Below are 25364 nucleotides of genomic sequence, written 5' to 3'. Positions count from 1 at the left end.
TTCTAAAATTCAAATGCCTGAACTCACTGTTTGTGTCACGGATTCAAGAGCAGGTACACCTTCAGAAAGTAGATTAGAATCATGTATAATCTCTTAGAGGTTCACAGAAGGCCTTTAAGATACTGCGTGTGATCTGAAATCTATTTTCTTGTCTTCCCCCCATAGTTTTAGAGGCATGTGTGTCTCCAGCAAGTTGGAGAGATGCATTCTGTAGTTCCTTTGACATATGCTTGAGCAAGGTTGCACTGTTTCGAGATCTGTAGGAGAGCACTTCTGAGAAAGACTTGATCCTGGCTTCTTCTCAAATGTCTTTTAAACATACAACTGAAAAAAATTCTACCCCTAAAACTCCTTACATTTAACTTTAAATTAATAAATCCATATTTGGAGGAGTAAAGCTTTGTTTTACAACTGCCATGCAGTCAAAAATTTCCTTTAAAAGGTAAGATCTGTTCTCAGTTCATAGTTTGTCATCTATAGGGGGAAAAAGAAAGTTGGTGCAGGTGCCTTAACATCTAGCAAACCTTGTGTATTCAAACATCTTGGGGACTGTATGATCTCTCTTACAACCCCTACAATTCTGTGATTGATTCTGTGATCTTCTAAAGCAGTTTAACAAATCTTGTTTGCAGGGTCCAGGAAAGAACTGTTTCACAAAGGGTCACAGATAAATATATGAGATCATAATCTAAGGCAGACTGAACCCTATAGCCTTGTGAGAGTAAGTTGTAACCGCATTTATATGTTGTAATTTTAAAAGTTACTCTCAAGGTTACATGACCTTCATCTTGTGATAAGTGTTGTTTCAAGTGAACACACACATCTCAACCCTCTCCAAGTTACCTGAGTGCACAGATTTTTCTTTGACAGAAAACACAGAGCAGTGTGGCAGTAAAAGAGCTGAAGAAAAGCTTGATGGAATTAGGAGCAGGTGACAGAAGCATTTTAATATTTGCAAGGTCTTATCCACCCTTCATAAGGATTTGTCATTTAAAAAAAAAAGTTACGTGTGATGACTGTCATTAGTTGTGTAGGAAGCATTCGCATCAGAGAAGGAAAGTGCAGAGCCCTGTTGCTTTTAGGCACATTCTGCATTTTTGCTTACTACTGATGTTATCTCCTCCCTGCTTAATTTTCCATTTTTTAGCTCTTGCATCTAGTGGCTCTCTTCCAATAACATCACTGGATGCATCTGGAAACTTGGTGTTTGCCAATGCTGGAGGTACTCCTAACATCGTAACTGCCCCTCTGTTCCTGAACCCTCAGAACCTTTCTCTGCTCACCAGCAACCCAGTTAGCTTGGTCTCTGCAGCTGCAGCCTCCGCAGGGGCCTCTGGACCAGTCGCCAGCCTTCATGCCACCTCCACCTCAGCTGAGTCCATCCAGAACTCTCTCCTCACGGTGGCCTCTGCGAGTGGGGCCACATCCACCACCACTACTGCCTCCAAGGCACAGTGAGCTGGGCTGAGCTGTGCTGCCAGCAGCCTTTTTCACTGTGCAGTGGGATTGGCTGCCAGTGGGGTTTATGAACTGAAAAATGTGATGGTCATCCTCTCGCCGTGTTGCTGGGGACAAGGGAGAGAAGGAGAAATATTAAAAAAAACAACAACACAAAAACAAAACAAAAAGCAAAAGCAAAACAGGAAGGATTTAAAGCTGGGACAGACATTTGCCTAATTTTATAATAAACACTGTCTTTTCAGGATCGCTTCATGGATCGGAGAACTTTCTAACCAAAAATGTAAAAAAAAACAAAAACAAAAAAAAAACAACAAAAAAAAACACAAAACAAAACAAAACAACAAAAAAAAAAAACAACACAAAAAAAGTGAAAGGACTACTTATCATTTCCAGCAGTCACAATGACAAGTTAAGGTGGGTTTCAGTTCAAACATAGGACGGGGATTTCTTGTTCCTTTTTGGTCTAAATATCTTTCTTTTTTAATTATCATTTTATTGGTCTGTTGTACAGGCCATTATGTCATACAAGGTGTTTATAATCGTATCAATCTTATTGGGGGTTCCTTTCTTAACTGGTACAATTTAGGCAGGCCTGTATTACTGGTGTATCTCTATTATTATTATTATGATTATTATTATTATTATTTTTATATATATAGTTTGGACGCATTTGTCTATTGCTCCTGGATTATTTTCAGCGAGCTCCCACACCGTGGGGGGAGGGTGGGAGGGTGGAAAGGAAGAATGAGCACAAAGAGACTTTCTGTCCTAATCTTCTGGGAACGTTTTGAACAGTTTCCTCATCCTTAAATTTGTCTGACATCTACTTAGAGGGGTCAGAAGGATTAATTTCCATCGCTTGTGCAGGAAGGTCAGTGTAGCGGTAGAGATGGTTGTGTGCAAAGATCCAGGCTGGTCTCCGCTCTTTGAGCAGAGGTAGGAATTAGTTGTGAACTACAGTTCTCTTAATTATGTAGACAAAATGGCCAAACTTTACACTTAGCTTCGTGTGCATGGTTCCTCTTTACTTCAGAGAGTGGAATGTAACCTCCTGAGTCTAGATGGTGTGGCATACTGATGGCTCTTTTGTCCTGTTGAATGGATTCTGCTCTTAAGAACGTACACAAATATTTTTAAGTCACTCAAGCTAATTGGAAGTATATGAAGCAGCATTTACCGTCCTGGATTTCTACCAGATGAATTGGCACAGGATTTCAAAAGGCCTGGCTCTCTCTAATCATAGATGCATTCTGCTTCGTTTACTTCTAATGTTTCCAACGTTGTATTTGGGAGAATTTTCTAGGGGTGAAAAAGAAAAAATAAATAAAAAACTTCTGGCTGCAAAACACCGAAACCAAAACCATAAGAACAGAAGCTGCCATCCGTAATGCCAACACAAGAGAGTTGTCTCTGTTTTTGCACATACCTTGGTGATCTCCTGCAGTCTCTGAGCTGTGATGCTGCTAGCTATGTAGAAATGGCAATAAGCATCTCTGAGCAGAGCGTCGGGACTTACCTGCCACTGTAACTGTCTGATTGATTCTGATCCATACAGCAAAGATATTTATGTGGATGAGGAAGAGTAATGGACTGTACAGAAGTTAGATCTGTATATTCTTAAATATACAATCTAGTATCTGAACCAAAAAGACTTTTGAAAAGAGAAGACTGGATCACTGCAATGCAGTTCACTTTGAACTTCCATTCTGGATGGATTTAATGTTTTCTGCCATGTGTTTAAAACTAGATTTCCTTAAGCAAGCAAGGGTATTAGAAGAGTTCCTTCCCCCCACCCCCTTTCCTGTTGTCACCAGAGTGTTCTGAAATAATGAGCTAATGCAGCTATGTTCATTTTGTTGATGATTCAGGGGGATCTTGGAGTTTCTCATCCAAGATCCAGATGGCAGCAACTTTAAACTCTACATGTGCTCTGGTTGGTGACCTGAGCACGTGGGATTTGCGTTTGCACTCAAGTGGCAGAATCCCTTATCTCTCCCCCCACTGCCTTGGTTTTGCTCTGTTCATCTCTAACTCTCCACCTTCCTGTTTAACTGAATATTTAAACCAGTTATCCCCGTAACTTCAAAACTAGTGAACTGCAAGCAGGGAAACTTAACAAATGTCCGTCCACCGTTTCTAATGTGTTTTTGATTTTTTTTTATGTTTTATTTTTTTAAAACTAAGCTTGAACCAAAGTCAATTTCTAGCAAGCTGCTGTACTAATGGACTAGTTTGTATAAGTGCAGTTCAGATGCAGAGAGGCGATAGATGCTACTGACAATTTCTTTTTCATTTGTCTTTTGTTTTTATTAATTTTATATAAAAGTTGCTGCTTGTTTTTAATCCTTTTTTTTTTTTTTTTTTTTTTTTTTGGTTGGTTGGTTGGTAATTTGTATTATCCTTGGGGCAGACTCTTAACTTGACTTTAATTTGTTTTCTTTTGTTTGATGTGTAAATAGAATGGCAATGTCAGGGGTTTGTTAATCCAACAGGTCCCACCCTCATCCCACCAGTATGGCTAAAATTACATATTTTTGGAGTGTCTGATGTCTCTCTGACTTCAGGCTGCACAGAAGACTTCTAGGGCTATGAATAATACTGCATAAATGTAAATTTCCCACAGTCATAGCTTCGGAGCGGTAAAAGATACAGCTGGGTGAGCTTCAGGGAGGTAAGGAAGAAGTGGAAGAGGAGATGCTGGTACCCACTGTGTTGGTCTGGAGGCCACAGTGTGGACCACAGTTTCTACCAAAGGAGCACAAGCCCCATGGGACTTGTGTTCAGTGAAGTAAGAGGATGGGGAAAGCTGCAGCTATCATGTTCATTCCTGAGTCTGAAAGTTCCTACTTACTTTCACGCCTGTGCAAAAATACAATTAATCAGGAAGCTTTTTCATTAAAGAAGGGATACGTCGGTCTTTGCTCCGATGGATCTTCTATTCCCTAAAGATGTGGCAGGGTGGGGGGCATGGGTGTTGCGTATGTATAAGAAACACAAAGAAGGGTGGGCCTTAATCAGCATATCCTCTCTCCACAGTTCAAAGAGACTGTGCCATTAGCTGTCTGAATGAGTTTTCATGTCCCATTCTTGCTGGTTTGTGACTGGGAGAGGGTCTTGTTGAGTACATATCTGGAACACTAATGCAGCTTGGATGGTTTATTTATTATAAAAAATCTGCTTTGTTTCCTGACTACCTTTGCATTGGTCACATGGCTTTGGTGTGAGCACCTTAATACCCCCTTTCCCTCCTCCTCTCTACCCCATCACCCTCTCTGGGGCCCAGATTCCAGGGAATTTCTTAGCAAGCCTTTTTCTGAGAGAAACTGGAAACTCAGAATAGCCACATATCTGGAAAGGGCTTGATATAGCTTGTGGAAGCTGGCACAATACTCAAGCAGCACATATCCCATGGCTTTACTCACCAGCGTGCTTTGGTTAAACCCCAAATCAGTTTGCTCAGATGTATTTTCCTGTGACATCCCAATGACTGACCATTGATCTCAGTGCCTGCTTTTCATCCCTTGCAGTGCTTTGTCTCATGGCTGCTGGCAACCTCCAGTGTTTGGGTGAAAGACAGAAATCAGGTGCGTGACTTCAGGGCGTGAAAGGAATGGGAGTGAGATCAAGTAATGGAATTTAGTAGAAGTTTATTTTTTAAATAATCATCTTGCTGACAGAAAAAGTTGTTGCATCTGAAGAGACTAACTACTGTATAGAGACTCAGTCAATGGGATCTTTGTCTGAAGTTCACCTGTGTTTGAAATGGAGAATTACTGTCTCTGGAAGCACTGGGACTTGTACTGTTGCAAACTGGCAGACAGGCACAGAGCATACATGTTGCAAACAATTTTTTTTTTTTTCTTCTTTTTTTTCCCTCTAGTTAGGCGAAATAGTGCCTCTGATTCCAGTATAAGTGGATTTACATGTTGAATGGAGGTATTTTCTATGACATGCTCATGGTCTTAAGTTCTCCCTTTCTTTTTAGGGGAAGATTTTTCGTTTCTAGGATAGTTTCTAGCAGCGTGCTGGTATATTTGTTACTGTGTTGACTTCTCAGCCAGGATCAGAAGCGTGTCAGTGTGTTAGAATATGTCTGATTGCATCTTTCTTTCTGAGCTCGTGGCTCTGTATTTACAGATCTGTGGGTTGCTTTTCACATTTGCAAGCATGCCAAAGGACATGTGCAGGAAAAGAGAATGAAAAAGTCTCTCTCATATAGCCAAGGACAAAAACCACAAGATTTGCAGAGCCACAAATATAGATATGCCCTGAAGGTCTAGAAGAACTATTTAGGAAATGGTTTCAGGGTGAGCAGTTGTAAGCTGGTGATGAATTTTTTTTCTGTTAGAAAAATTTATTCCTGTTTGGCTTTAGAACAGCTGAACTCCTCAGAATCTGCTCACTGCAGTGAAAGTAGAATTATTCTTTGTGAACAGATCACAGAAAGTACACAGAGGTATTGCTGCTTACAAAAGTCACGTCTGTCTAAACCTCCTTAAGAGGATTTCTTTTGTTTCTGAGTTAATACTGTGTTTCTGTCTCAGTACATTTTATGATTTCCCTGCGTAGCTTTAAGATGGTATGTATGTGCATGCTCTCATAGAATTGTTGGGGAGATAGCATGCTCATTACATGCAGAACCACCTAGTTTGTTTTTAAGAGATTCTTTTTTTTGTCCATCCTATTGGCTAATGTCACTTGAACTCACTGTTTAGTTTTTCTTTGGGGAACTTGTGACATTGCACCACTGTTTTGGAAGATCCTCTGCTTCAGTAAGGAGTTGTCGAAAGTACAAATTAAATTGGATTGCAAAAATCATTTTACCATGAATGAGAAATCTGTGCTCTGATGAACCTTCAAGGAGAACATGCTTGAGAGTTAGTAGGATTGTCATGTAGAAGTGTGCAGCTGCTGTTGCTCAGTGGTTCTGTTTGAGTGCCAGAGAGGTTACTTTGCAAGAGGAAACTAAAGTGCAAGAACATTAGGAGGAAGACATACTCCAATGGCTTGAATTATAGACCTTTTAGAACACTAGAAGCTTCAAGTTTGCATTTTATCTCGAAATGAACAGGCTGACAAAGATTTTCAATGAAAAAAGAGTAGGCCTTGAAGTACTTGGAGTTGCAGCTTGTGATTTCTTGCACCTTTTAGAGTTAATAAGGAAGATGCCAGTGTTAACCACAGTAACTGTCTACTGGTCCTAAAATCCAAGAACAAATGCTGTCTTGTAGTGTGTTAGTTTGTCATTTGGTGAAGAGCAATGTATTGCCTCTATTTTGCTCCTTCTCTTGTTTTACTTTAAATTCATGATGAGCATCAGATCTAGACAAAAAATTTATACTTCTGATCATCTGAAATTCTTTTAGTATGATTAATTCCTTAAAAGAAAGAACCTCAGAAATAAACCTTTTTTGCTCAGGAGGCGGTAAAAGAATAGCTCTTACTAAAACGTGCTGGAGAAAATTCTCTATATGCATCCTCTGCAACAGTTTAAAATATAACCCTATTTACTTCTCTTGCCACTGTATCCTAATGCTTTGGTTTGAGATGATGGTCAGGTGTCACCTTTGTGAGCTTTGCAGTGTGCTTTGGCTCATTGCACATTTCTCCAGCCATGTGATGGCAGTGTTAGTTCTGTTACTCTGTGCACATTGCTATGGAGCAACATTCTTTAAAACAGAAAAGTTTCCACTTTATTATAAATGGAGCACAGAATCTGCTACAGCTGGAACCATACCACAGACACTCTACAAAAGTATCTGATTCACCTTAAGTATCAATTGATAATTCCTTCAATAAAAATTAACTTTATGAAATTCTTAGAGAGACACGTAGCTTCTCATGGCCGTTCGGTTGTCTTGGGCCGTATAAAATAGAGTGTCTGGCCCAACTGTCCAGTGGTTTTAAACCAGAAGTGTAGGTCAATGTATTACCAAGTTAACTGTATTAAGGGTCCTAGTCCCATTCTGCCCCAGATGGTTATGTAATGTTTATACACAGAGCATGATGGATACGCACCATGGATTGGCTAGGGCAGAGTGCTACCAAAGCTAACCTGCTGTTCCCCACTGGATTTCAGGTTGCCAATTCTCACACAGCCAACTTAAATTGTTTTGTATTTTTGTAAGAATACCTCTTTTTATATCTCCCTCGCTTTCCAAAATATTAGAGCAATACAGGATTCAAGGTACAGAATGATAGAGATTCTGCTCTTTTCAGTCATCAAATCTGACTCTTGTTGCTGCTTGTGAGCCTTTCTCTTTTTATGGCCAAGAGACCCCTTGAGTATTTAAGAGATTTTTGACAGAGACTTTGTCTTATAGGGTGCTGCAGCCCACGCCTTTTTTTATGTGAGTGGAGCTTATGTAGTGAGATGTTAGAGGGCTGTAGACTCATAAAACGATGCAGAACTGATATCAAACTGACTAATGGTTTGCAGTTCCTTAATATATTCATATCTTTTGCTCCATATCCAAACTGGGCATGGATCCCTATATGACAAAAGAAGTTGTTCCAATACTATTGGAACAATGAAAAGCGATTCCTGACCTTACATATCTTTGGGGTCAAACGCGCACCAACACACGGAAAAGTATTCTGTCTTTTTTGGTGTTTGTGTCTTCTTCATTCTCCCACTTCAGATATACTCTTAGCGGGTACCTTCACTGAGCTGTTACCCCCATGGGATGCTGTTAGAAGGGCGTTAGGATGATTGCACTGGAATTACAAATGGTTTTACCTTGGGAGAAGGGCAGAGACACCTTTTAGCTGAGTAGACAAACACGGTCTGGTTGTATCAGGTACTTCTTTTCTGACCAAATTCCAAACAATGAAGCAACTACCGGGACTGCTTTCGTTTGGTTTGCACTGCACAGCTAAGCACTGTCCTTCATTGAAATAATCTGGGCCCCCTCCCATCCTCTCCCTCCCTCCTTGTTCCCTTCCCTGTCTTTCCTCTGTGGAAGGTAGCACCATATAGCTCTGAGAACAATACGTGTGGGTAGCAGCTGGCTTCTGGCACCTTCATAAAATACCTCAGCATAGCTTAGCATTGTCGCAGAACTGGTTTTAAACTGAAAAAAATCAGAAGAGAAAAGCAAACTTTATAAATAGTTGAGATAATTCTAGCTGTAGAGTTTAGTTGAACTGATGTTTATTATGATTGATAAACATGATTATGCTGTATGTATTTGAGATCCTGTTTATAGCTTACAACTTTATAGGGTCGGGTGGGGGTGGGTGGATGTTGGGGGCAGAGAAGGGGGTTGACTGTGTTAGAAGGAAAATGTTTGCTCATGAATTTTTTTCCTTGTATCTGTCTTGCCAAAGGAAACATTTTGTCGCTCCTGGGTTTGGGATTGTTGTTTGGTTGGTTTATCTGTGGTCTAATCTGCAGCACGGCACGTGGTGGCATGCAGGTTACTGGTTGGGTTGCTGTTCAGGGTCCTTTCAAGTGTGCGCACACTTCCCTCCCTCTTGGCCCATCCTTACCCTTCGCTGGAATCTAAAGATAAGGCAGTGTGTACGCGGGAGGCTTGGGGGAAAGAAGGTGGCTATATACTGGGTTAGACTCAACCGAGACGTAAATCCGTTCCAGTTAGTTGAGTTTCACCAGAGCTGAATTGGGTCCATTGTGTTTGACTTCGGGGAGGGCGAAGAATGGTTGTCACATCTTAATCTGTCTGGGAGAGCAAAAGTGAAACAGGTTCCTTTTATCCCCCTTGTCTTGTTACTGAATGTAGGGCTTGTAGTGCTTGATAATAGATGGAAAACTTTTTAAACACTTCCTTTTCTAATAGCAATGCTAATCTGTCTAGACCAAAAACTATGAAAGAAAAACCAAACTGAGAAGTGAAAGCTAACCTACTCCTAACACCTGGCCTGAACGGGTTGAAATACTGTGAGACTGTGGTGGGAGGGGGGCTTTGAGGGTGGCTGGGAGAGGGAGCGGGTCGTTCTGCTGGCGTGTCTTGGCGTTGTGGTGAGTGGTGTTACCTTGGGAGGGGTGTGTGGCCCTGCCATCCGCACCCCAAGGCTCCCTTCTCATTTCCCTTCAAGGCCTATGGCATGGGGGAAGAGGGGCGTGTGTGTGTGAGAGAGAGAGTGTGCATGCGTGCGTGCAAGCGTGTGGTGATGCGGAGAGGAGCTCGACTCCACTGGGGTGGGAGAATTCCCAGTGGCCTCGTAGGGAACCAAAGGCACTGATACGTCGTCAGCTCTGCTGTTTTCAGAGCGGGTAAGAGAAAAAGCTGGGTGGGTTTTTTTTGTTGAGCTTGGGGTCACTGTCCCTTTCTGAAAGGACCTGATCTCTCATGGGTACTCCCACCTTTTCTGCATAGAGTTGCTTTGGCTCTGTGAAGACGAACTGCGTGTGGGGCTTGCCCAGTGCTTCAGGTCTTAGGCTGATGTTGGGATACAGTCAGGGAAAACTGTTTCTGTCCTTCGAGTGAGGAAGCAGTGTAGTCTAAGGTCAGAGTCTGTTCAACAGCTTTTGCGTTCGGCCCTCCTCTTAGGGGGGCCATGAAGTCTCCTTTCTTTGCTCCCCAAAGTAGCCTTGTACATGTCCATGTATCGTGCTATTGGGCTGAGTTGTTTTACCGGTGAGCTTGGTGAGCTCTTGTGAAGAAAGGGAGGGAGGAAGGGGGTGAGGCGGATTGTCCAGCCACTCTTCCTCCAGACGCCAATCGGGTTGCAGAACTTCACTGAAAGCTTTACTAATAGAATTGTTGTTCTGACATTATGTAAAAGTGGTATTAATATTGTGTGACTTTTCAAAGAACTAGTTAGATTTATAGGTAGGTAATAGGGATATTGAAGAAATGACTTCTCAAAGAAAAGAACACTTGGAACAAAAGAAGTGGAAAACAAGGTGTGCTTTAAGGAAAACAAATCTGAGGAAGGAAATGAAACAGCTTGTGGGAGGCGAGGGAAGACGATGCCCTTTGGCGTTCCTTTAGTGCTGCTGAGGCTCAGCCCCAGAACTGGAACATACCCCCTCTGCCTTATCTCATCTCTCTACCAAACAGGACATTGTCAAGTAGCTCAAACCAAAATGCGCTGATCTGTCTTAAAAACGGTTCGGTCTGCTGGTGGATGTCCTCCTGCAGAGCTTTACGTAAAACCATAAAATGCTTAACTTACCAAGGTAGCTTCCCCTGTCCTCACAAAATTCTCTTACCTACGGTAGGCCCCACTTCAGGATTCATATTGCCTTTGCTGAATTTTGTCGCAGCAGCTACTTAAGCCCTATTCCCTGAATGTGATAACGTTGTGTGCGGATGAAGCTGGTATGTTGTGGTGCTATAGCAATCTGAAATTACCGAGCAGACGGAATCCAGTGACACTGGAAGCCGCATGCCAAGGGGCAAACGATGGACATCACGCAACCCCCTCGACAAATAACCAAGAATGCGAGAGCACCAGTCACAGTGTCCTGAGAACCAGGCAGTTGAGACAAAACCTTCAGTTCTTCCCCCATCCACCCTCCACATTTCGGCCTCTGTGGCCCTGGTGCTGCCTGCCCTAAGCGAGTGCGAGGGCAGAGCGCCATGCGGAATATGTGGAGCTGCCCCTCGCCCCGAGAAGTGCTGGGGAGCCAGACAGGCCTCCCTTTGACGTGGGGAAGGGATCGCTGCCGAGCTGCCGCGGCTGTTGGCAGGGATGCAGCAGGCGGGGGGGGCCCAGGCAGTACCTCTTTGTCCCGCCAGTGCCGTTGTTCCATTTCCTTCCTCTGTGGTAGTGTCTAAGGCTAGGTGTGAGTAGGTGTGGGGTGTTTATCCGCCACAGGTACAGGAGCTGTCGTATACCTCATTTCTAACTCGTAACCGAGTAACTTGCTTTAACTTTCTCCAAACCCTACAGAGTTGCCAAGTCTGCCCTCCCTCCTCTGACAAACACTGAACTCTGGCCTATAGCACCCCGTGACCTGCAGCCTGGGGAGCGACCCCCTTACGCCTCTGAATGTCGCTGCTTAAAGCTACTGCAAAGTGAGGGCAAATTGCAATTGTATCTTATTTCCTTTGGTTACAAGGGGTCCTCTTGATTAGTCTGTGAATCTCCGCCCCTCCCTCCACTCTTCCCGCCTGGGGCCACACAAGGCCCGCAGGCCTCCGGCCCCGCTGCAGACACGCTACTTGCTTTTCAACATGACCAAAAAACCCCAAACCCAAGAAAAGTCTCCAAATGTTTGATTTTCTTCTTTATTATTTGACAATCCTGGATCCCCACCCCCCCGACCCCGCTGCCCGCCTGGCCAGCAGCTGCCTCCCGATCCCGTTCCATCTTTATTTGAATGTAGTTCCCCTGCCCCCCGGGACAGAGAACCTTCATCAGGTCACGGTGGCCGCTATAAGCCGGGAGGGGGCGGTTTCTTTGTTTTGTTTTGTTCTTTTAAAATTTCCAGCCAAAACCAAAGATTTCCTAATGATTGTATAAACTCAAAACAAACAAACAAACCAAAGACAAAGGGCGTCTTCAGCGCCCAGCCCACCTGCGAGGCGCCCGGCGGCGGGGAAGGGGCTCGCCGGGAGGGGGCCTCGCCGGTGGGTTGGGGGCTGAAGGCTTGGGCGCAGGATTGGCTGCTCTGCTGGGTGCTCGAACCCTCTGGGGGCTGGGTGACGTCGATTAATACACGCTGAGGTGCACTTCCGAGCTTTCCCCCCTCCCCTCACCCCCCCTCCCCCCCCCGGTCACTGCTTGGAAGAGGCTGTCCTGTTGTGAGAAATCCCTGAAAGAAGAAGAAGAAGCTTTTCATTTCTCCTCTAGCTCCTTTTTTCTATATTTCTTTTATTTTTGCAGCACCACTGTGCAACTATGCATTGTATTTCTCAACCTTTTATGCTAGGTAGATGCCTGTGACTTTTTAACTTTTTTGGGGGGGTTGCAAACGGAGGAACTTTTTACATGGATCTTTTTAATCTCAGTTGATTGGGGGGTGTTTGGTTCTAGGGTCATACAAGCTCTATCCCAAAGCAAAATCCAAATGTTAATATTATTAGCCTGATGCAGATACCAAAGATAATTTCTTTCCTGCAGAACCTTAGACTTGTGTATTAAGTACGATTACCCAGCACTTGCATTAGTCTAACCTCAGTAATTCCAAAGCTTAGATGTATATTTTGGTATATTTCTGGGATATTAAAAAATTGTCGTTTAAATTCTTGTTTGTTTCAGTGTAATGCTCTTAAAGTCATAGCATGGAGATAACTGAACTTGTCCTATTCTTAGTAGTTTGAAATAATAGTATTTTTGTATGTTTTGGGTGTGTCTATGTATGTATTAACATAACGGTTTTCACTGCCTAGGTGTTCATAAATAAATTAAAAAAACAAAAACAAAAACGAAGGGTTTTTAAAGTGTACATAATGCTCCATGAAGAATTTCCACAGACCGCCAATTCGGATTGCATTTCACTGACGGCCGCTCCCAACTGGGATCCTTGCTTTCTTTTTAAAGAGACAGCATCTTCCTCTCGCCGCGCACCCGTTAACCCGGGGCTCTTCCTCAGAGCAAAGGGTTCTTCACTGCTCTTAAGGGATGGGCCGAGGAGGAAGGAGCTGAAATGTTGTTCTTTAAAAGCTGTTTAATACGTTAGTTCGAAAACCAACCCTTTGTGTGAAGAAGGGCCCGTCCTTTGGAACCCAGCGATAGTTCTCAGTGGTCAGAGAACGGCTGCAATGTCAGATCAGCCACTTTTGCTTCTTTTCCAAAACAAAACAGAAGTTCAGTCTTATCCGCCTGGCGCTTCCTCCTGCCCTCCCTCGAGTGCTGTGCCGGGACCTTCGAGTCAGCAGAGCTCAGGAAGGCCCCCTGGAGTGCCCGTACCCACTGCGCCTCACACTGAGCCTGAGGGGTTGGGTCCCACACATTTCAAACCTTGCCGGTTGCACGGAGGGTGAGAAGGAAGGTGAAGTGCTGTCTCTTTAAAGATGCCCTTTATTATTATAATTATAATTATAATTATTATTATTATTATTATTATTTTCCCAGTGGTTGCCTACAGATAGCTGTAGGCGGTGAGAGATTGTGTAGATTACGGTAAATCAGAATGAAAAGGTAGATTTTGTGTAGATGCATTTGTCTGCTGTAATTTTTTATATATATTAAACTTACTGTAATTGTACAGTTCATTTCTGTTGTAAACATCATTAAACCATTTTCCAAGTGTTTTAACATGTATGCGCTTGTTTGTGTTCTGTCAATGTGTCGGGGCAGGCAGTCCCCCTCCACTGGTGCACCTGCCCTGGCCCACTGTAGGCAGCCCGGGCTGCCGCGAGCTTCTCTGCTTCATCTTTGCCTCTGCACTGTGCTGCAATAATCCTCGTTCTGCAGGGCACTCCCCCGGCTGCATTGCTGACAGGCGCTGACAGCACAGCCTTCTAATCCCTGCCTGGGGCTGCAGCACGAGGAGAACAACGCATCGATCGATGCTGAGGCTTGAGGTGCTGTCCCAGCGTTGCTTCCCGCATCCTCCCAGCTGATGCTGGGGAAACACCGACCCCAGCAGCTGGCCAAGGAGACCACACTGCCACCATGCAGCAGTGCACCATGCACACGTGGGTCTTTGACACTCACTTTATTAATTCATCAAAAACGCATTATGTTACTGACCTCACTACCATTTTGGAATAATACCTGCATCGTCTTTTAAGAGTAACCAGATGAAATTAGCTGGTTTGGAACTGCATTTATATATTGGCTTTTATACAAAGAATCTGTTGCCCAGAAGCGATAGGTTTTTTTTTTTCCTGACACAGCCATCGTCCCATAAACTCCTACAAAGGGAGGTGGCTGCAGCGGTGGTTGTAGGTGTTGTGAATAATGTGAAAGAGCAGAAGCTCAGCAGGTCCAGCCCTCTGCCACGTGGGAGGGGTGAGGTTCCCGGCCTTTCCAGCATTTCTCTCAGAGTCCATTCTCATAGTCACTGCAGCAATGCTGGCTTCTGCCTTCCCAGGCATCTCTTGGCCATTGCCTGGCTCTTAGCGCCTCGTGCTGTCCACGTGGCGCTTCCTCTTTTGTTGGAGCTCAGATCTTGTTTGATGTCAAAGAGCTGGCACCTTTCACTGCACTGACACCACATCACTTTTCACAGTTAAAGAAAAAAAAAATTGTCCTCTGCTACTGCAGTTTTTAAAAGGTAAATTTAAAGCGGAAGGCTGATTGTCAAATGGCGTGAAGATAAACACTGCAGGAAACGGCAGCCCTATCACTAACGAGTCCTTAAATGCTATGAGCCAGCAGCTGTGTGTCTTGGTGCCCCCAAAAGGTGAGGAGCTTCAGAAACAGCTGTGTCAGGAGGTGGGGACTGTTCCTACAACACAAATCCTGCAAAAACAACCTAATAGCTACTGGTGTGGGAAATAACTTTACAGGTATGTACACTTCAGAAGCTAAAGCTTGCAGTTACGTTATTCCACAAGAGGAGAGAAGGAACCTCGGTGCACCAACCCAAGTAGATTGTTGCACTGAGGAAGTACACAGTGCTTGTTTTGTTTGGGATGAAAAAAGCTTTCCCCCTTCTCCCCCCTCCCTCCCCCCAAGCATGTGGGCATCCCTCACCGCTGCCCGTCCCCACCGTGACTCCCTCTTAGCGGGGGGGCAGGGGCTGCATTTGGAGAGCGTCGTATGTGTCCTTGGTCGCTGCACTGAGCCCCTGAGAAAGAGAGAAACAGAGGTGAGGAGAGGGTTTGGTTCTCCAGAGGTGGCTGTCAGGTCAGGAAGAAGATGCTGGGGGTGGCAGAGCATCATTGTGGTTTTTGCTTCTTACAGAGATTATTTTTTAACTGATGAGCATTTCCTTGGTCTCGCTATGGTGTCACTTACCTGGAGGCAGGATGCAGCCTGAGGAACTGTTAGCAGTGCACGGCTGCAGCAACTCATTCTGACCGGTTTTGCCCATCTTTAGAGTACATTTTAACTGCACATTATTGACTGCTAAGAGCCAACAAACTGTGAGCTCTGCTAACTAAGACATGAAATCCGGAACAGTATTCTCAGGACTTCTCCTTAATGACTTGGAAGGGAAGGCAGATGCGATGGAGGCTGCAGTTCAGCTGCAGAGATAGATGAAGGGGGCAGCTGTGGATGTGTTGCCTACCTGGTAAACAGCCTCGTTCCCTTTTCCTCGCCGCCGCTGCTGCTTTGGGGAAGCAAAACAAGCAGAGATCAGTGCTTTTCCCATTTCACCAAAAGAAAGAGAAGGCTGAGTGCTCCCATCCCGAACTGCGGATGCATTGAGGGAGAGCCCACTGGTGAGTGCCACCTGGGCTGGAGCCACCCCAGCCTGATGCAAGGGCCATGGAAGGAGAGAACTAGCAAGGGAAGTTATTTTGATGTGATGACATTTTCCTGTCATACTGCCGTAATGCTGCTATTTCCCGATTCACTGTAGGCCAGGAGGTGTGACAGCATTCCTACTGCTTTGTGGGCCAAGAGTACACCTGAATAAATAAGTCCATGTGGTTTGAGTTGTTGCTACATGTCAGCTGGTGCCTGAGTGACTGCCCACTCCTGAGACAGGGGCCATAAGTTCCTGTCTCTAACTCATGCTTTGGAGCTTCAAGGTGGGAACCCAGGATGGCCGAGCTTGCAGATCTGGAATGGAGGCTATGTGCCAGGCCCATGGCTGGCCATAACAAGCCTGCAGCCATGGCCCGGGAGCATTTCCTGTGTGATACAGATGGCAGAGAGCAATGCACACCCCAGTTAACACTGCAGCAGGCTGTTGAAGCGTCATGTGTGTAGAACGAGGGAAGGCTTTGTTTCCCTCCTCACCTTGCTGGTAATAGAAACATTCATAAGTAAAACTGGGGTGAGACTGCATAAACTCACAGCTCACAAACCTAGCCTGAATATGGCAGATGGGCCCTTAGAACAATAAAAAAAACCAGGAGGTGTTAAATATTGGTGGTGCTTCATCATTTTTCAATGCTAAGCTTTCTTTTGAAATACCCTTTTTTCTCTTCTCAGAGGGAAATCAAAGGTTACGTGTAAGACACTTTGACTCAAAATAGAACCTGTGTAGGTCACAGCAATTTTTCATTTTGCCATAAACAGCATACCGAGACGGTCTCTTTACAACACAGGCATCCCTCCCCCGGCAGTGAGCTCACTGAACTGAAGCTGTCCCCTTGTCACTATCCTTGGACACAACAGAGCTGCTCCCTTATAAATAATAGAGAAAATGTACAGGGAGGAGAATGTTCCCCCAGTTCCCTGTCTGCAGACAAGCATGCAAGTGCTGACTTGTGGCTATAGGCAGAGCAGACGCGGTGGCCCACAGAGAGACACTGTGAAACTCAGGGCTGCCCTGGAGGAAAGTAAGTGCTCAACGGTGCTGTGACCTGAGCTTTGCAGCAGGTATTTCCTTCAGGTATTCCTCATTCGTCTCAGAGGATGACTGAGGTCACTGTCAGACTTTTTCTGTGAAAAGTTGCAGTGTTTCTCCCTTGACATTACTCAGTCTCCTCAGGAACACCACAGCTGTGTATGGGCCATGTTTCTAATGCCAGTGGCACAAACCTTATTGTCCGATCCCCAACCTTGTGGCTGCTGTAACTGTAGCTTCATCGCTTTCTGCTGTACCTATCACACCGGGTACTACAGGAAATAGGTAACTGCCTTCAGCTGCAGGTGCTTTCACACAGGGTTGCTGCTCTGCAAGGGAGCAGCAGTGAGCAACACCTGCCCCCGCTCCCATTAGGAGGGACTCACCTCTCCCTTCTTCCCAATCTCACTGTAGGCCTCGCCCATCTTGTCCTTCTGCAGGGACTGCAAGAAAGAGGGGGAAGGTGTCAGTGTCACCAGAAAAGCCAACCCAGTCACCATGTGCCCACGCTCCACTCCTGCATGACTGGGGCTGCCGTGTATGACCCAGCCTCAGTGCAGAACTATGGCCCCATCCAGAGGAGGGATAGTGGTGGTCTTGGCTGACGTGCAGGAAAGCATAAGTGAGGCAGCATCAGCTCTGCTCAGCAGCACCACACCGTCTCCAACAATATAAATGAAGAATAATGACCAAGTCATTTAGCTACACTGGTGCCACATACTGCACTACACCGAAACTCTCTAAAGAAAACCTTTAAGCAGAGTTTGTTCAGGAGACAAAACCCAACACAATGTTGTGGTCCAGGGACAGGACACAGTCTTTAACAAAGTAGGGTGAGAGGTAAGAGAGAGGGGCTCTCCCTCCCTCCATTCTGAGGCTCACAACCAGCACTGATCAGAGACTGTGAACCAGCCATGGGAACCAAAGCTCACTTCTCAGCAAGCACTGAGCACCTGGATACATCCAGGGTGAGATGTGAGCATTAGCGTTTGTGGCCCTGTCCTTCGGAGTGCTGGCCCCCACATTTCACCAGAGTTAAGTCTATCAAAAGGTCCCTAAGCAGCCGTTCCCAACCCCTAGTTCTCTACTCACAGAGTAAACGGTGTCGTGAGGGTTCTTTCTTCTCTGCTGTAAGAAAAAGGAAAAAAGTTGCCCACGTGTTCAACTGCTGTTGTCCACCACCCGTACGTGCCTGTGGGTTTGCTCTAAGGCCCAGCTACAGCTCCATGGACACAGCCAGTTGGGCCCACCTCGCCTCTATCCAAAAGGCTCTGTTAAAACAACTTATTTGCTAGACTAGTCATATGATTTTAATAACTGGAAAAAAATTCTTAACTCTGTTCTCTTGTCCTCTGTTCGACCCCCCTCCAGCCGCCACCTGCAGGCACGCCCCACAGAAGGTTTCCCCTCCCTCTTCTTTTGAAGCTGCTGGGCTCTGCAGCAGAAGCATTTGCTCCGGCTGCTGCTTGACACTGTCGGTGCTTGCCTGGCAGCATCACATGCAGCGAGTGCTCATGAAACACTCATTTCCACCTCGCCTGCCCCGCATCCGCCCGGGCCAGGTGTCACTTCCAGCGGCGTGGCTGTGAGTTCTCAGCAAAGCGGTGGGGGCACAGATCAAAGAGAGGGGGAGGTTTACTTTTGTCCCTGTCACGCTGCCGGCGCCACAGCCGCCACATGGGTTGTGTCATTCCCTCCCAAAGAGGACCCCGGTGACTTGCAAACCGGTGCTGGGTGCACGTGTGTCTGAACTGTGGTGAGATGCAAGGAGGAAGGAACTGGATTCAGAGAGTAGAGAGGGGGATGTGGGAGGAAGCTACCTCGTGTCTCCCGCCCTTCTCAAGGTCTGCGCCTCTTCTGGTGCCCAGCACATCGTATTCATCTCTGTGCCCACGGGACAGTTTCTGAAACGAGAAAGGAAGAAGCAGCGGTGAATGTCACAATCATGAGAAAAGAAATAGAGCGTGGCTTAGCACGAGCAAATAAATTACCCAGCTTGGAGTCCAACTCCATGAGTATTGCAAAAAGTTTTTACCTCTTAATTTTTACTTTTCTTTCAACAAAATTGTCTACAACAAAGCTATGGAAGCCAGAAAGAGTGGTCCGTGCAGCAGAAAGCTGCAAACTGTTTACATCAAGAAACTTCCCAAGCAGAACTGAGTTGAAAAAGCGCAGGAGAGAAAGGGAGACTGAATTCCATGCCCTCTCTCCCACTGGTGGTTTTATGTACAAGACCTTTGTTGTTGTTGTTGTTGTTTTTATTTGTTTGATTTTGCAGAGCAGCTCATCTACATTTGCATCAAGTGGATGCAGAAGTTACACATCTCCCATCTGGAAAAGGTTACCTTGGAAGAGGGCAAAGGAGAGATTTCAGATCAGAAGAGCACAGTTATTCTGTACACTGAGTATCAGTATCCGGTGCTATTGGAAAGGTGACAGGTGGTAATTTAAACTGAAAACAGAACATTAGTTTTCATAAATTACACAGTTAAATGGTGGAACTCGTCACAGGATGTGGCTACAAGAGTGTGAGAGAAAAATAAAAATAAAAACAGAAATCAAGGCAATCAGATGTATAGCCAGAATTCAATGCTACCGTGAACAAGCAATTCATCTAGAAGGCTGGCAGGTGCTTGTGTCCATCCTCTCACGACAGGGAGAGCCTCTGATGCTGACTGTGGCCAGGCCACAGAGTTGGGTGGGCCTCCAGTACGGCCCCACACAACAGCCCCAGTCAGCTTTCATTTTCCTCCATATAACTCTCCTTCTAACTGCTATGCTGCACACCTGGGTGCAGTGCCTTCATCAGCTGGTCCATCCCACATTTTGTTGATCCATAGGCAATTCACTAAGTGCCCAGAGAGGTAGAACGATTTAGAAAAAGCACACATAACACAGCAGATACTTACATTATACACATCGTCCTGGTCCAGCAGCAGCTGTGGTTCAGAGGACTGGCTAAGCTGGAAGAGAAACCAAACTGTGAGCAGGGGGACAGAGGCTTCTGTCCTTTTGTTCCTTCTCTCCTCTTGTCAGAAGCTGGGCAGCTCACACACAGGCACTCTGTGGCACTGATGGAGCTGCAGCAATACAAATCCTGCTCTACACAGGACTGATAAGGAACAACAAGTTAATTGTTGCAGGCAGAAAGGGCAGCATTAGGTCAGTGAGAGCAGCTCCTTCGTGCTCTGCTCTTTTTGAAGAGTATTATGCTGCATTCTGTATTGCCTTAATCTTACTGAATTATTATCATACATCAAATCTTTCTTAAAAAAACAACTTTCTAGTTGAGTTTGCATTTAGGCCTAGGATAAATCTGATTTTCCTTTTTTTTTTAAATAAAAATTTGTAGTAATTACCATTTATCCACTCCATGCTTTTCCTGTGAGAGGCACTGGAGCCTTTGACAGGGCCAGTAATTTATTTACCAAGCATCTTCTATTAACAGAGCCCAACATCAGCCACATTGTCCATAAACAAAAGGCCAAAACAAGGCTGTACCTTTGGCAAAAGCCACCACAGAAAACTCCTCTGAGCAGGAAGCAAAAAGTGAGAGATGCTACTCCTTAGGAAATATATAAGTTCTAGGTTTGGGTCAAGACAAAGAGCTGCCCAGAAGATGCTCCACTGGCCTCATGGAGCTTCATGATGATGGTGTTTCAGCTCTGCTGCTTTTGGCTGAAAGCCTGGCATTACCATATGGCTTTCCTGCTTCCTTCCTCCCTGCAGCAGCTTCCTTGTTACAGCTCAGCACCACGAACCTCACCAGCAAACAGCTGAACAGACCAAAAAGACAGCGAGCATGCTGAGGGCTATAGACAAGGGCATGTCTGCCTTCTGAGACATGTTACTACTTCCTTCACGAACTTGGCATTGTCCTGAATTTTCTGCACAACCTCTCTTCTCTTTCCAATGACAAAGCTGCAGAAGAAACCACATCACCAACCATTTCCCAGCTATTCTATCCAGAATCTCTGATTGCATGCATAACTGTGGCATCAAAGTACTCTCATGTAGTTCATACGCTTTCTCTTCACTCCTGAACCCTCAGACAGCATTTGTCCAAGATACTCAGGTTGGTACCAGAAAAGGAGAGGAAAAAAAAAGAGAAGAGAGAGAAAATCTGTGATTCTGTGATTCTGTGAAAATATTAAGTTCTTATTCTAAGAGATGTGCTTCCTGCTTCCACCCCCATTTTCCAGCTTGGCCCACCATGCTAGCACCACAAAAGCCAAATGCATCAGTGTTTATATAGACTGACCTTAGCTTTCACAAACAGGGCCGTGATGATGACTGCGTAAATGAAGAGGAATCCATCAAGTAAGTAGCAGAGTCGGGGATCTGTCAGTCCAAGAACTGCTACAGCATCTGCACAGAAAGACCACATACATCAACAGACAAGGCCATTTGTATCAACGTGTGCTTGACAACATACATGTGGCAGTGCAGCGCAGTACTTTACCAAGCAAAGCCACTACAGAGGCAAGTCTGCCTGTTTGCAAAGGAGATGAAAATCTGAACAAGGATCATAGAACAAATGAGCTTGGAAGGCAGCAATGGATGACCAACCCAATGGGGTCACTTGGAGCAGGCTGCCCAGGTCCTGTTCCAACTGAGCTGCCTCTTGTTGGGTGAATCCCTTTGAGAGTTTAAAAAAAAAAAAAAAAAAAAGAATTTTTAAAACTTTGCTGAGGAAGAAAATCTGCTAATGCCCTAATTGAGAGCTCAATAAAACTGCTCTTCAGAAGATGCTGGTGTTAATTTAATCGTCCACTTTCGTGACATGTTCATACCCCAACCACATCAAGCAGAGCACAGCAATGCTGATGGTTTTCAGCAGCTAGAGCTAATTAAATTGCTCCTGTATAAGGAAACATGCAGCAAGCTTGAAGATGCAGCTGAAAAATAAAAACAATTCAGGTCAAGAAGCCAAAGTAAATATGGATCTAATACGCAGCTCCAAAACCACTGCCAAAGGAAAGGTGCATTTCACAGCTATTAAAAAAATCACTTAGAAATGAATCTGAGGCATGCTTTGTACAGACAATTGGAGGGAGTTCAAAAGAGGAAGATGAGAATGATCAAGAGGCTGTGAAACCCTTCTACGGAGATAAATTGAAAAGAATTGGTATGATTCATCTCCATCCTAAGGTGAACAAAGTATAGCAATTCCTATTAACTGCATGTGATGGATAGCAGTTGAACCACTTAATGCACTACTTCAAGGCACTCAGTTACTCCCGCGCTGAGAGCGGGGCTGCTCTGTGCAATGGGCTTTCTCTCCAGTCCATCCAGTCACAATGGAGATTTCATCAATTTGCAGATGCCATTCGGGCAGCGCAAGGGAGTCTCTTCAACAGAAATAGAGCTAATGGTGATGGTTTGCAGCACTGCTCAAGGATGTTATTTGTATAAAGCACGGCTTCAAATCCATGCCTGGAAACTTGGTAATCCAATTGTACTTTCTGAAGTAGAAGATCAAATCACTGCTCCCACCAAGAAGCTCACACAGCCAAAGGAAAAACACGTTTCCAGACACCAGTTTTGTTTTAACTAAGGATTTGCATTCCGTTTTTCAAAAATTATTCTTAGAAACAAATCTCTGGAAGTAAAGTAAGACTAAGATCTTGGATTGCCTTCCTTCTTCCCCTCCCATTTTCTATGATTTATAAAATAACATTCAACAATAACCACTGCATTACTTTCAGGATTATCGAACCTTGTTTACATGGGGTAAATGGAGACAGAGAGATTAAGATATTTGCCTAACATCACGCATCATGTATTAAGCCAACCAACAAGCTGAAAGCAGCTTCCACAAGTTCTTCTAGAGATTCAGAGGATAATACTTAATCCAGTGCTTGTTCAACACAAAACTAGCCTCACGGTGCCCTGTGCACCACAGTTTTCCAGTGTTTTACCAGTCCAAATTTCAGCAGTCCATTAAAATGCAGGAGGATCTTAAAGCAAGATGTCTAAACACGGGCACAATGCTGGAGAAGAGCTGGAGAAGACTTTTTCCATCAGCATATTATCATCTGTTTATGAAACACAGCACAGACACAAGCTGTGCTTTGGCCATGTTCAACATTACAGTTTGCTGTTTTCCTTGGCCTTAAAACCGAGGAGCAAAACATGAATATTATCAGGATTTGCGTTATAAGACTGGATGCTAAGCAGCAAGAATAATTAAATTTGGGAAAAAAATAAAAAAAATCAGGTCATGAATTCCCACTTCTTTATGCCAAAAGTGCATAATGCATTATACGCGTCCTTATGCATTATGGAAACATAAGGTCAAGATAAGATGCTTTAGGAATGTGGCAAACCCATCATATTTCTGCTAGGATCCCTTCCAGGGAGGTACTATCACCAACTTCAAGCACTGCAATTTTCCTCTTGATTAATTTGAGAAAAAATAGATTTAGAAAATGGAAATGAGGATAGTGTGACCAAATGCCAAACACTTTCCAGCTGATTTGCTGAAAGACCAAACGTGTGCAAAAAAAACAATAGTAAATGATCTCCTGTTTCAGTCTGAAGGTGAATAAGTTTAGCTTTTTGCCCACCTTGAACAAGGCAATCTTTATGCCTCAGAATATTTCCAGAGCCTTGTCGGAAACAGAACAGAGGGGAGTGCCTTTCTCATCTCTGGAAGGGGACTCCTCACATACCCAAACAGTCAGTCATTCTCAGAAAAGCTCTGCTTTCACTTCTCGCTTTTGCAAGAACTTGGTGTAAAGGGCTTTCCTGAAGCAAAACTTGTGATGCCTCCTACAGACAGCAAGCCAAGCACACTGTGATGGCAGAACCCGGATATTCAGCAAGCTCAGCTAACAGATGTAAACTGTGAAGCTCTTTCAGCTTTTGTAGGGGTTTTAGATTAGACCCATGCTCTTTTACTAGACTCATATTCAACAGGGATAGCAGAAGTTCAGTCTAGTTAATGCAAAAGATGTTCCCTGCTCTAACTTTTGTATTATTAAGTATCCAGAGAGGCAAGGCTTACCACTCAAATGGTTATTTCTAGCTTTCTTACTCCTTTCCTTAGAGATTTCTGCCTCACAACCAGAGGTATTTGTTGGGTGCAGCAGACATTCCCCTGGCACTTTAAAGTTAGATTGCACAAAGAGCAAACGAAGCACAAGGTTGCTAAGCAGCTTGCAAGTAACTCATGGCCCATGGCTCCAGTAATCAAATATACTGATAAGATGAAGAGCGATTCCTAAATGGAAGATTTATAAAGCCCTTCCCACTCATCAATGCATCGTTCTTCTCATCTCGGGGTTAATGCAGGAAGGGACTGCTTGGATTTCATGGCTCCTACCAAACCAAATGCAGATATGCACAAACACAAAAGATGTAACAGAGCTGTTCCATCTCAGAATGAACTCAAATCCAACACATTTGATCAGCTGCAAGCAGAGAAGAAAAGGAGGGAGCTTTTCCATCACAGCACGGCAGTCTGAAGGCTTGAGGTGCCGGAGGGAGGATTGCAGCTATTTGCAGACACCAGTCAGGCCACAAGTGATTCCTTGCATAGCAGCCAACACAGTCCAAAGCTGCAACAGTTACAGGAACCCCCCTGGAGGTACAGTCGGGCAAAGCCATGACCATACACTCATCACTGCTAATCCTATTGGAATGAAAGCTTTGCTTTCTTTTCCTTTCTCCAGGATCAGTTTTCCTCTAACTCACTGACAGCACAAGACCTAACCCATGTCAAAAGAGCAAGCAACAGAAAGGACAGTAAACCTGTATAATGAATGCCATCCACTTCTTTTAGTTAAGCTTATTGCAATGCTTTACAAAACTTGGGTGGCTGTCATCCAAGCCTGCAGAAAGCTTTCAACATTTACTTTAGGGCATCCATTGGGACAGTTCAGGTTAGACACTCTCAAGACGTGCAGAGTTTCAAGATGTTTGCTTGCCGTCTCTTTACAAACCTGCGCTTCCAAAAAGGCATCTCTGTTGCTGAGAAAATTACTGGAGAAGCTTGCTGTCGGGCAGAGAAGTGGTTAAATCACCTCACAGCGGCAGTGGTGGCATCAGGTTATGGGCAGGAAGGAGGCTGTGCCGGCCCTAACGGCTGGGGCTCTGCACAGCGTAGCTACAAGCGCTGGGGTGGGAGAGGCTCAACACAGCCCTCCCCATCGCAGCCAGTTCTCTGCTGCCGACCCACTTAGCGAGGGGATGTTTGTTTGTGCCGCATTGTGCCTGCTAGGAGATGGCACACATGTAATGGCGCTTACATATAAAGTACAAAGCAAGGTTGGTTAAGGGGGTTGGTTTAATATTAATTCCTTGTGTATTTTTTTTTCTTTCAGCATCGCTGGCCAAAGCTTAGCCTCTTTCCAGTGACCTTGAACACTAAGCCCTTCGTGGGTCTCATAAAGAGAGCCAATGGAAGAGCAATCACAGCATGGAAACATTCCCACAAACAATGCCTGTGTCCTCGAGAGAACCCTTCAGCAAAAGCTCTGAGGACAAATGCTAAGTCCAGAATCTCTTACAAGTTCTCCTTTGGAAAAGAAGAATCACTTCTTCCCCTTCCAGCATGTTTTCTCCTCTAATTTGT

General features: G+C 44.7%; 2 protein-coding genes across 16 annotated transcripts in view; one reads left to right on the top strand and one right to left on the bottom strand.

Moving 5' to 3' along the window:
- Positions 1–13638, top strand: part of POU2F1 (POU class 2 homeobox 1) — a 120760-nt gene extending 107122 nt beyond the window's left edge. For 11 of the 12 annotated variants that reach the window (XM_085240252.1, XM_085240307.1, XM_085240291.1 and 8 more), the window contains one exon: positions 1148–13638. In XM_085240252.1, the coding sequence (XP_085096378.1) occupies positions 1148–1458 (311 nt within the window). In that variant the 3' untranslated portion in view covers positions 1459–13638. The remainder of the gene's footprint in view (positions 1–1147) is intronic. The other variant, XR_014887460.1, reaches the window with a different exon arrangement.
- Positions 13639–14020: 382 nt separating this feature from the next.
- The window catches only part of CD247 (CD247 molecule), a 46594-nt gene continuing 35250 nt past the window's right edge, over positions 14021–25364 (bottom strand). Inside the window, exons 2-8 of one of the 4 annotated variants that reach the window (XM_085240332.1) lie at positions 21048–21154; positions 19696–19749; positions 18607–18690; positions 17879–17911; positions 17173–17229; positions 15557–15598; positions 14021–15112 (exon numbers count right to left, since the gene is read on the bottom strand). In XM_085240332.1, the coding sequence (XP_085096458.1) occupies positions 15047–15112; positions 15557–15598; positions 17173–17229; positions 17879–17911; positions 18607–18690; positions 19696–19749; positions 21048–21154 (443 nt within the window). In that variant the 3' untranslated portion in view covers positions 14021–15046. Of the gene's footprint in view, positions 15113–15556; positions 15599–17172; positions 17230–17878; positions 17915–18606; positions 18691–19695; positions 19750–21047; positions 21155–25364 lie in introns of all 4 variants that reach the window. The other 3 variants (XM_085240341.1, XM_019619974.3, XM_019619976.3) reach the window with 3 other exon arrangements.

Source organism: Meleagris gallopavo, chromosome 1 (assembly GCF_905368555.1).
Source record: "Meleagris gallopavo chromosome 1, MGAL_WU_HG_1.1, whole genome shotgun sequence".
NCBI classification, from domain to species: Eukaryota; Metazoa; Chordata; class Aves; order Galliformes; family Phasianidae; genus Meleagris; species Meleagris gallopavo.
The sequence above is the reverse complement of the archived record's forward strand: the minus strand, read 5'-3'. Positions and strand labels throughout refer to the sequence as shown.